The sequence below is a fragment of the Haliotis cracherodii genome, unplaced genomic scaffold (assembly GCF_022045235.1).
Source record: "Haliotis cracherodii isolate W230 unplaced genomic scaffold, xgHalCrac1.p SCAF_17, whole genome shotgun sequence".
NCBI lineage: Eukaryota > Metazoa > Mollusca > Gastropoda > Lepetellida > Haliotidae > Haliotis > Haliotis cracherodii.
The window spans coordinates 16,686,110-16,697,974 of NW_027266272.1; the positions used below are offsets into that span (position 1 = coordinate 16,686,110).

The 11,865-nt window shown below is 43.6% G+C and overlaps 1 protein-coding gene across 1 annotated transcript; it reads left to right on the forward strand.

Moving 5' to 3' along the window:
* The first annotated feature begins 551 nt into the window (after window positions 1–551).
* On the forward strand, window positions 552–8,544 carry LOC139464450 (glycoprotein-N-acetylgalactosamine 3-beta-galactosyltransferase 1-like). The gene is made up of 3 exons (XM_071245978.1): window positions 552–936; window positions 6,677–7,353; window positions 8,240–8,544. Exons 1-3 carry the CDS (start codon window positions 711–713, stop codon window positions 8,348–8,350), a joined length of 1,014 nt encoding a protein of 337 aa, XP_071102079.1. The 5' UTR covers window positions 552–710; the 3' UTR covers window positions 8,351–8,544.
* Window positions 8,545–11,865: the final 3,321 nt, after the last annotated feature.

Sequence of the window (11,865 nt, forward strand, 5' to 3'; positions counted from 1 at the left end):
ACGTCCCTTTGGCATGCCAGAAACCTATGATTGTGGGTTTGAATCCCGGTTCGCCCCGATTATTTTTTAGGTTTGTCAGCACCATACCCCTGCCTGTAGGTTTCGCCGAAGTGGTAAACGTCTAAGACCTGCATCACTTCGGGCTTTCCTCCCACATTAAGCTGACACGCCGTGATATTACTGGAATACTGTCAAAAACAGCGTTAAACTCATTTCACTCACTCACTCACTGTAAGAAGATATCTCCCAAAATATTTATGATCCCTAGCATTCTTTGTCCAAGTATATAATGTACCATAACGCCATATCAAATATCACTAACCTTGCAATGCTCATGCATACCACTTCAGTGAGCAACATTAATACTATTGTTAATATGTCACATCTGGGTTTATACCTTTATAGCCCGAGTGAGGGCCACCAACATTCGATAACAGGCCCTGAACCAGCACGCGCAACACATGCACCACACACAGAGTGTATCATCCGGGGCTACATCGATGGAAGCCTTAATCGAACTGGTGTGGGACATTCTGAACGAGTCCGTTCGAGTATTTCATGTAAGTGTCCATGATCCATGGCCGTGCATCTAGTTCCTCCGAGGTAACATGTAGTACAATCGGTTCTACTGCATGACATATGCTCGGGATTACACGATGTATTTGGAGTGAGAGTGAATTTCCACGGGATTAAAATTAGTATAAGTAAAGATGCGTGCTTTTCGCCGGAGGAGTGTGATGCATTTTCTTTGTGGGATGATTGCTGGGGTCAGTCTAGGGCTTGTTGGGGTGTGCTTGGTGGAAATGGAGGACACGTCTTCTGTGGCGTCTGTTATGCTTCCAGTTGACGTCATGGCGCCCCGAGATGAGGGTCTAAGGAATGAGCATCTTGTCCGAGGTCGGAACCTGTTGAACAGAGGTCCAGAGTTTGCTAAAGGTGAGCAATAACCATCCAGTCGTCACCCTGGCGCTTTTACAGTGACCCGGGAAGATCCGTGGTAGAATAGGTCTTCAGTGAACCCATGCTTGCCATTAAAGGCGACTATGCTTGTCGTAAGAGTCAACTAACAGGATCGGGTGGCCAGGCTCGCTGACTTGGTTGATGGATGTCATCGTATCCCAATTGCGTGGATCGATGCGCATGATGTCAATCACTGGATTGTCTGGTCCAGACTCGATTATTTTTCAAACCGCCGTCATATAGCTGCAATATTGCTGAGTGCGACGTTAAATAACAAACAAACACACAAAATGTTTACCGTTAACCCTTATATAATGTCGATTGTAATCACCCCTCATCCCCCAATATATTAATAGTACAGTTTTCACGACTTTAGAGAACAATTATTTTGAATTCACAGTCAATTAAGTTCAAACGGGTTCAGGATTGCTATTACCTTCATGGCGTGTAATAGTCACGAAGCCTCCCCTGTTGTCTAAACTACCGGGCAAAAGAAAGTATACCCTTGAAATATGGATTTGACTTTACAAAGTTTATCAAACGTTAATAGGCTGACAACAGTCGCTGAAACACTGCAAACTTAGGTCCAAAACACAACCATGATACCCGTATCAAATACATCACCGTCGAATAATTCTTGTCTGTTTTATTTTTAGCCACCATTTATTATGGGTGTACACTTTCTTTAGTCTGGCAGTATATATAGTCTTATCTAAAATCCTTTGAATCATCAACAAATTTCTCATTTACTGGAACCACAGCTGAAGTTTCTGATTCTTAAATTCATACTAAGTCATATCCATACGTTCTGATATCATTAAACATACGCTTTTTATACTGATTCCTGGACACACGCGCACGAAATAGTCGGAAGAGGCATGGAAAGGGTTTTGACGCTTTTATTTATCTTACTTTGGGCGTTTTCTAAAACAAATGGTATGTGTATTCCTGGTGCACCATGGTTATGGCAACTTTAACGGTATTTGAGACATTTTAGACTGAGAAATTGTGCTTACATCTGGAATCTCGACATGCCAAGTGCATAACCATTCGCGACCAACTCGTGTTATTCCGGGACAAGCCGAATAGCGACTCGTGCCCCTCTCGTGGCCATTTTTTTGCGACTGGGTTCCGTCTAAGCGCAAACGGGCATAACTGAAAGAATTGTCAACTCGTTGCGTAATGATTCACGTTTATTCCCCATATGTCATATATAGTCCAGATGCTATTTAAGACACATCTGGACTTAAGGTATTATACAGTATCATTGAACACATTTAACTGTATCTTGGGTGTATGTTTAGATGCAAGAGATGTCTAAAATCAAACAGTATTCATGTGGGATTCTTTGGTGGAAGTACTTGATGTCACACGCTCATTTTGATTGGTTTGTCGTTTTTTCGCACGTAACATTTATCGATAGGGGCGGTCTCCTCCCATTAGTAAGACAGCCCAGTTGTGAGACACCTTAAAACAACAATGTCATACCTGGTTGCACATGTTAATCAGGTAATTAACCCCTATCATGAAAATGGACTTGTCTTATTATAGACAAAAGAAATGACTCAAGATGCTTGATACCCTCTTTTACTTTATTTCATTCAACATTTTAATTCATCCGTCCCTTAAATCCATTGTTTTAAAATATACGCCACTTAGAGTTCAGTTAAAGTTAATTTCACAGTTCACATCACAGTTCACATCGAGGTTGTCACACTGACACAACCTTAATCCATCTTCAGAAGTTTGCCAACAGCATCCAAGAACTGGAGTGGTGTCTTGACACCCTGGGATAGCTGATCCTTCAGTCTGGAAAGTCAATTGTCAATCTCCTTGTACACACGCTTTCCTGCTGGTGGAGCTGCACCTAGGTCTATCTGAGATAGCTTGGTCTTCTCAGATTTCTCAAGCTTCTTGATGATCTCGATGAACCTGTAGAGATTAGGATGACGATGATTCAGTGATGCATTGAGGCGACTGTGGAAACCCTCCAGGTTGTTGTTGGTACTTGGGCCGAATGTCTGGTGATGGTTCCACAGTGAAAGAGGGAATCTGGCTTCATAATCCAGCCAGTTTGTGACTATGTAGTCGTTGAATTCGTCAGCATTCGGTACATCGGGAGACTGGTTCATGGAGTCAATCCATGCATCCTGAACCTGTTGAAGAGGCAGCAGAGGCAAGGCAGCAGCTCGTCAGATCCACTGTTCCACAAGGGGGTTATCTCTGTATCCAACAGCAAGACCAAGCTCCTGTGTTTTCCGCCAAATCGCCTGGGTAAAGTGGAAGAAACACCCCTTGATGTCTGAACCTTGAAACGGAGGGCTCTAATGGCAGCAACTTCAAAGTCCACCTGGAATGTCTCTGGGTTGAATGGTTGGTTCAGTAGTTGTTGGATGTGGACCTTCAACTGAGCAAAGAGGCGTTGGTAAGTTGTAGTCCGACGATCAGGCATCAATGCGTAGACTAGGGGATAGGTAATGCTTCCTTTCCGTGCATGTAGTATGTAAAGCTGATTCCAAAGATCCTGGCAGGCGGAGAAAGTACCATCCGTGTAGACAATGGAAGCAGACTGGAGGACTCTAAGCTGATCATCAGTTGCAAATACCAGCATCTTGTCTTCTTCACCGTCGGCAAAAAGCAGAAACCGCTCACCATCATGGGTCTCTCTCCAGGGTGCTGCAATGTCGACTTCAGCTCTGGTTTTAGGGAGTTTCGGGATGGTGTGTGCGGTGTCTGTACATGGCGCTGCCGACTGAGCTGAAGGAGGGAAATATAGCTGCAGCCTCCGGATCATGTCTCAAGATCTCGTCGTTGTAGAGGGCTGGCATAGGAGTGGTTGGTTCTTCTCTTGCTCTCTTCCTTAAGCTGCCAAGCTGGTGGGTGGTTGTGTACAGTGAAATTTCTGACAAAATTTCCAACTGTTGTACATTTGCCAATGTAGGTCTTAACAGTACATCGCCGGTGAGTACCAGTTTGTCTTACTTTGTTCTTGTAGTGGAGATATCCCTGAAAGGGGACCTGGAGAGTACCTCTTTGACTGGTAATGAACTCAACCTGCTGCAGACCTGCCATGATAAACTCATTTATTTCCTAAGAATATTCAAACAGAATTACTGGCCTACTCATATTAATTAATCTGCTAATCATGGGCTGTGACCATTGTTACGTGGGTAGACTGGCTGTGTTTGATTAATTATTCCCACCTACTCCACTGTCTTACAATGGGTGTCTCACTAATGGGATGTCTTACTAATGGGATGTCTCACTAATGGGATGTCTTACTAATGGGATGTAACCAGAGGGGCGAGTGGTGCATAACAAGGCCTCACGCAAAGTTACTGACTCGGTCGCTAAAATATAACAGCTGAACTGTGGCAACATGGACAGCATAAAACTACGTGAGCTCATCCCATTAATTAACATATCTTGACGATGTTCATACCGGTCATCTTAGAGCATACTAATATATTCTAAAACATTATCAATTTCATTGCCCGTATACAAGTTAACTCAATACCTAATTAATTTACCGTCAATTTGTTTGAAATGTATTCATGTTTAGATACTCTGGGTTTTGTGTTAGTCGGGTATACTGGCCCCTTTCACGTGTTTAATGGCCATGGGGTAGCCTAGTGATCAAAGTGTTCGCTCGTCATGCCCAAACCCCGAGATCGATTCCCCACGTGGGTACAATGAGTGAAGCCCATTTCTGGTGTCCCCCGCCGTGATATTGCTGGAATATTGCTAAAAGCGGCGTAAAACCATATTCACTCACTCACTGTTACATATACCAAAGGGGCGGTCGGGTAGCCTAGTGGTTAAAGCGTTCGCTCGTCACGCCGAAGACCCGGGTTCGATTCCCGACATGGGTACAATGTTTGAAACCCATTTCTGTTATCCCCCGCCGTGATATTGCTGGAATAGTGCTAAAAGCGACGTAAAGTCATACTCACTCACTTGTTAATTCCTAAACACGTTCAGATTAAACTTTCATTCCGTTTAGGATTTTAAACACATTTCTAAACGCGTTTATGAATAAACATATCAGGCACGCGTGTCACACCTAAACACAGTGCTTACACTGAAGACTAAGATTATTTTGAAAGAAGTGTTAAACTAAGCTCACTATCGCCTTTATATTTGCCACACGATGGAAGATATATTTGCACACAGCTGTCACCAAATATGCACTATTAAAGCTGAATTGTATTTGGTGACATGCTATGGGTAAACATGACTGTAATATCATTAGCGTATTGAACAGCGCCAGTCAGCTGTTGGTGTCAGTCAGCCATGGCGCTAGGCTCGAGCAGGGAGTCAGTCATAGTTTGTTTATTTGTTTGTTTGTTTGTTTGTTGTGTAAAGCCGCACTCGAGGTCTTTCAAGGTCTTAATATTACTACGTTAAATTATAAAATTTGTATTACTGAGAGCTGTGTTAAACACAAACAAGCAATGCCGGGTCATGTTGACTACATAAACACCCCTTTGATCAGCCTCTGATTTTCGTCCGCAAAATGATTGATTGTTTGTTTGTTGTTTGACGCCGCACTCAGCAATATTCCAGCTATATGACAGCGGTCTGTACATAATCGTGTCTGGACCCGAAATCCAGTGAATGACATCATGAACATCGATCCACGCAATAGGGATACCATGGCATGCATCAACCAAGTCAGCGAGCCTGACAACCGATCCCGTTAGTCGCCTCTTAAGACATGCATAGTCGCCTTTTATGGCAAGCATAGTCGCCTTTTATGGCAAGCATGGCTTTTTCGGGACCTATTCTACCCCTATTCTTCACGGGTGGTCAGTCATAGCAAACTCAGTCAAGGTATCAATGTAGTAAGGACCTGCTAGACTTGGAAAGGTCTGTGGAACATTTCATCATCTTCCGCCTTAAACGGATGCAACTGGAAACACTATAATCTGTGTTTATCTGTCAAAGAATCAAGGCGTCATATAGACGAGAGATGCGGGTTACATACTTATAGACAAATTGCCAAGTGAGGTCGCCCAGTGGTTCAAACATTCGCCCGTCACGCCGATGACACGGGTTGGGTTCCCCACATGGGTACAATGTGTGAAGCCCATTCCTGGTGTCCCCTGCCCTGATATTGCTCGAATAGTGCTAAAAGCGGAGTAAAACCATATACACACACTTACCCCTCGCAAATTCTCGTGGCATCCTCAATCGCTGTCGTTAAATATCCATTCCATTGTGAAGAATAGTTAAAACACCCCGGACATATTCGATACATGGCTTCCTAGCGGAAGTGACGTCACCACCTCCATTGCTCCACGGCTGTTTTTAGCGTCGTGCTATTCGAATACTTAATGGGTCTAGGGTATTTATCAAAATTGAAAGGAGATATGATACACAACATAATTTTGCCGACTTAATTTTGCTGTCGCTGTGGAGACTTGCGTCCCTTGATCACGCCAGAAAGCTATGATTGTGGGTTCAAATCCCGTTTCACCCCAATTATGTTTCTAGTTTGGGTATCACCATGCCCAATGTGTTACACGTCTGAGACCTGCATCACTTCGAGCTTTCCTACAACTGGAATATTGTTAAAAGTGGCGTTCAGCCCAACTCACTCACTCATAATAGGCATTATGTGTTGTTCAATAAAGGTAGAACACACAAAATAACTACTGACGCGGTACCGTCTGGATTAATGGCTTCGCTTTACTTATACTATGTTTCCTTGCAGCCAATGATACGGTGGCACGTAATTTAGAGGGGAGGATCCGGGTCCTGTGCTGGATATACCTGCGGCGCACTCAAGAATTCGAGAAGAGACGCAACATCACCATGAACAGCTGGGGCAACAAATGCACAAAGTTCCTCTTCTTCATAAACAACCACAACGACTCTCTTCCCGCAATAGGACTCGACATGGTGGCAAAGTCGGTTCCACTGAGCGACTCGCCGATGATATCGGCTTACCGTTATGTTCATAAACACCACTACAACGACGCTGATTGGTTCTTTTCAGCCGAGCAAATCCCATTCGTCATTATGGAAAACTTACGTCACTTCCTGTCTGACAAAGACCCGGATGAGCCCATATATTATGGTCACCGAATGAAGTCGGTTACGGATGTTCCTGGACTGGTTTATGCAGACAGGTGCGCAGGGGTGATCTTGAGCCGAAAAGGGCTTCACCTTTTGGGGACACAAGGGTCGTCACCGCCCGAATGTAACAGGTTTTTAATACAGTCTGGTCTGCAGTTTGCGAAATGCATGCAGGAAGTTGGTGTTCGATATGGGGAGACTAGAGACTCAGAAGGCAAGAGTCGGATGTTGTTGATGGATATTGGTGTGATGATGTCGGACTACCGGTCAGACCCAGCTACAAATGTAGACGAAGAGGAATCTGAAGTGAAGGTAGGGACATTAAGCAGTAATCATGTATAGACGGAACGCGGTCTTTCGTTGCCTTTAAAGAGGCCACGCGCCGTTCTTCTGACTATATATGTAATTTGTTTAACTGAAACAGTGTCTGGGATTATTTATAGAGATTAGATGTTCCTTCAGCTATATCTGCAAAACCAGTTATTTTTTATTTTAAATTATGTCCCTAAGTTTAAAAAAAGCAAAAAAACCTTTAATTTTTAGACTTGTGGCCGACATTGACTTTTTCTTTATCAAGTCAAAAGCATATATATGACATATAAGACATATATTTCAAGCATTTTTCTTTTTTCAAGATTATTTTTTGAGTGAGTGAGTGAGTTGGGTTTAACGCCGCTTTTAACAGTATTCCAGTTATATCGCGGCGTGTCAGCTTAATGTGGGAGGAAAGCCCGAAGTGATGCGGGTCTCAGACGTTTACTACTTCGGTGAAACCCACGAGCACGGGTATGGTGCTGACAATCCTAGAAACATAATTGGGGTGAACCGGGATTCGAACCCACAACCATAGGTTTCTGGCGTGCCCAAGGGACGCAACCCTGCACAACGAATCGCGGCGCCTTAGACGACTGGGCAACCCGTGCCCCCTTTTTTTGAGTGAGTGAGTGAGGGTGGTTTAACTCCAAATTCCAGTATTCTAGTAACCTCACGGTAGGGGACTAATGAACTTTACACATTGTACGCATGTGGGGACTCGAACCCGGGTCATCGGCGTGACGACCGAACCCATTTACCACAAAGCTACCCCACCCTAAACACGTGAAATGGGCCAGAACCACCGCCCCAGTGCTATTCCAGGGAATTTTCAGGACCACGGTTTAAATCCTGTATCATCAAATGACTTCCCGCTTGATTTCAGCCATCCCAGAGCATTAGCAGCAGCCTCATCAGTTTCGGCAGGAGCTATTATCTCAAAAACAGTGGACATCATTTTTTTGTCTACGAACTCATTAAAATCGGCGCTCGGTAGTTTCCGGCAATCTTCGATCAGATTGAAGGACGAAGGGGTATACATGTCTATTTTAATGGTAAATATAGTGAATCATGTGATTGACGACGATTATTTTCCATGTTTGTATCAGCGTCGTAGCAAACATTATAGCATTGTATCAAAGACGTATATTGTGGGATTTTGTACTGCACAAATATGTAAATAAATACGAAAACTGCGTGAGCATGTTATACCTTGTTCATTCTAAAATATTTTACCACCACGCCTTCTTTCCATAACCTCTGAGAACACCACTCGACTTGCTCCGGAATTACACGAGAGGTCACGAATCGCACATATTTTCACACGAAACACTGCATCATTACAACGTCATTCCTGATTACCAGATATTGCAAAGTCTCTTGTGTTGGCTTCGTTATCTGTAAATGACTGAATTTTGTTTTACGCCGCTTTGAGCAAAATATGTTAGAGCACGACTGTCAGCTCAATATATGAGGAAGGTCCTTAGTGACGCAGGTCTTGGACGTTATCTACTGAAACATACGCGCGCGGGTATGGTGCTGACAAACCTAGAAACATATTGTTAATCGGCGCGAATCTTGATACACCTAGAAAAGGGTTAAACAACACTCTATCTTTGGTTCTACATAGCCACACTTCTGTATATTTAGGGGAAATAGATTTTACGTATACCTTGGTCTCATTTTTAGAAGGCGATTATGCTTGTAGTAAGAGGCGACAAGCGGGTTTGGGTGGTCAGGCTCGCTGACTTGGTTGATGCATGTCATCGTATCCCAATTCTGGGATCGATGCTCACAATATCAATCACTGGTCCAGATTATTTACAGACCGCCGTCATATAGCTGAAATATTGCTGAGTGCGGCGTTAAACAACAAATAAACAAACATTTTTAGAAATGCCTTCGATACCACTGACACCTGCTGAATTGTTAGTCAGAACAATGTACAGTACCGGGCAAAAAAAAGTAACACCCATGTTTGATGGTGGCTAAAATTGAAACAAACGAAAATGGTTATTCGAGGGTAATGTATTTGATACGGGTATCACAGTTGTGGTTTGGACCTTAAGTTTGCCTTGTTTAGCCGATGTCTCAGCCTAGTAACGTCTTGATAACGTTTGTAATGTTTTCGTAAAATCCAATTTTCAAGGGTATACTTTCTTTTTCCCTGCTGTTGAGGAATATGAGTGGTGCTTATTACGGCAGATGTCAATAATATATACAAGCGAGTGAGTGAGTGAGTTGGGTTTCACGCCGCTTTTAACAGTATTCCAGTTATATCATGGCGTGTCAGCTTAATGTGGGAGGAAAGCCCAAAGTGATGCAGGTCTCAGACGTTTACCACTTCGACGAAACCTACAGGCAGGGGTATGGTGCTGACAAACCTAGAAACATAATCGGGGCGAACCGGGATTCGAACCTACAATCATAGGTTTCTGGCGTGCCCAAGGGACGCAACTCTGTACAGCGAATATATACAAGCAAACGATTGTGTACGAAAAGGAAACTGAGTTCATCATAGGGTTATCTCTGAAGACGTGCCTTTTCAACAGAGATGTCCTATTGTGACATCACGCGTTTCACCTCCAAGTCCACATGTTAATAGATAACTTGGCTGTACACATGAGGCAGGTACTATTGTATGTTTCATCTCATACAACTGACAGATGGCATTGACAAACTTGGAAGCGAATTGTCTTCCTCTGCCTGTGACTAAAGTTCTTGGAGCTCCGTACATTCTGCAGACCTCTTTCACCACAAAGTCAGCAGGGGCGGTCGGGTAGCCTAGTGGATAAAGCGTTCGCTCGTCACGCCACAGACCCGAGTTCGATTCCCGACATGGGTACAATGTGTGAAGCCCATTTATGGTGTCCCCCGTCGTGATATTGCTGGAATATTGCTAAAAGCGGCGTAAAACCATACTCACTCACTTTCTGGTTATGTTCGTAAAATCAATTGGGACACTCACTCACTCACTCACTCGTCAGCAACTTCTGTAGCATCCAGCGTTGTCATTTGGAAACTCTCCATCCATTTTGTAAATGACAAAACCATACTGAAAGCACTAATGACCCGCACAACGATTTCTGTGTTTGTAGTGCCCATGTTGAGATGACATGAAAATATCAATATAAATCCTCGGAAATATTTGCTTACACGTGTGATTAAAGGGCTGGCTTAAAGTCTTGAACGGGGATAATACTACGAACGTGTTTACTTATTCTGAGACGAAGAATCTATTGTAAATTAAAATTCTGTTTATAACTGTTTATCTCTTTGAGTTGTCAACACATCTGGGGTTGTATATAAACATTCGGCGTACTATTTCCCCCTGTAGCATATAACACCGTTGCATGGTTAGTTCAGGAGCAAATATTTCAAATTATAACAGGACAAAATAAACAGAACATTATTTGCTCATGGCAATTATATTTTGTTTCCAAATATGAACTAATGATTTTGTTTCCAAATATGAACTAATTATGAACTATCGTTGACGAGTGCGCCTATAGTGAGTGAGTGAGTATGGTTTTACGCCGCTTTTAGCAATATTCCAGCAATATCACGGCGGGGGACACCTGAAATGGGCTTCACACGTTGTACGCATGTCGGGAATCGAACCCGGGTCTTCGGCGTGACGAGCGAACGCTTAAACGACAGCCCTAGTGCGCCTATAGACATCGATGACTACAAGGGTCATGGCTGTCGCGTTGTTTCGTTGTCGCATTATCGCCCTTCCAAAAACAAGCAAAAAGTGTCAAAATGAACCAAAGCGCGACATTGCGACAACGCGACATTTTGGCCATTTGTCGCGTTGTTGCGTTGACGCGTTGTCGCATTGTCACGTTGTCGCATTGTCGCCCTTCCAAAAACAAGCAAAAAGTGTCAAAATTAACCAATAGATGAAACATATTCCGCGTTTCCTCATCTCGCCCTTTTTATATGATTTTGTGCTTCCTATGTACTCGAATTTTCCATGGTACACCCTTGGTCTCCGATGCTGTATTTCGCTGTAGGGAATTTGGTCCCTTGTACTTTCAGGAACCAATGCTTAAGAGACTCCTGGTCCCATCCATCCAAATGGATTTCACAAAAGTGTACTCTCTTCCCACAGCACGTTATATCACAGTTATATGACTGAAAAGCTGTGCTTAACTGCGCTTATATACTTCTGTTCTCATTGTCCCAATTGATTTTACGAACATAACCAGAAAGTGAGTGAGTATGGTATTACGCCGCTTTTAGCAATATTCCAGCAATATCACGGCGGAGAACGCCAGAAATGGGCTTCACACATTGTACCCATGTCGGGAATCGAACCCGGGTCTTCGGCGTGACGAGCGAACGCTTTAACCACTAGGCTACCCGACTGCACCATAACCAGAAAGAATCCGGGGTAGACCAGGTCTTCAGCAACCCATGCTTGCCGTAAAGGGTCATTATGCTTGTCGTGAGAGGCGACTAACGGGATCGGATGGTCAGGTTCGCTGACTTGGTTGATGTTATCGTATC

Bases quoted from the DNA above. Each gene is read 5' to 3' on its own strand.
- LOC139464450 (XM_071245978.1), top strand. From the start codon at position 711: ATGCGTGCTTTTCGCCGGAGGAGTGTGATGCATTTTCTTTGTGGGATG. The intron at 937-6,676 runs GTGAGCAATAAC...GTTTCCTTGCAG, and splicing joins AGGTCCAGAGTTTGCTAAAG to CCAATGATACGGTGGCACGT. The intron at 7,354-8,239 runs GTAGGGACATTA...GCTTGATTTCAG, and splicing joins AAGAGGAATCTGAAGTGAAG to CCATCCCAGAGCATTAGCAG.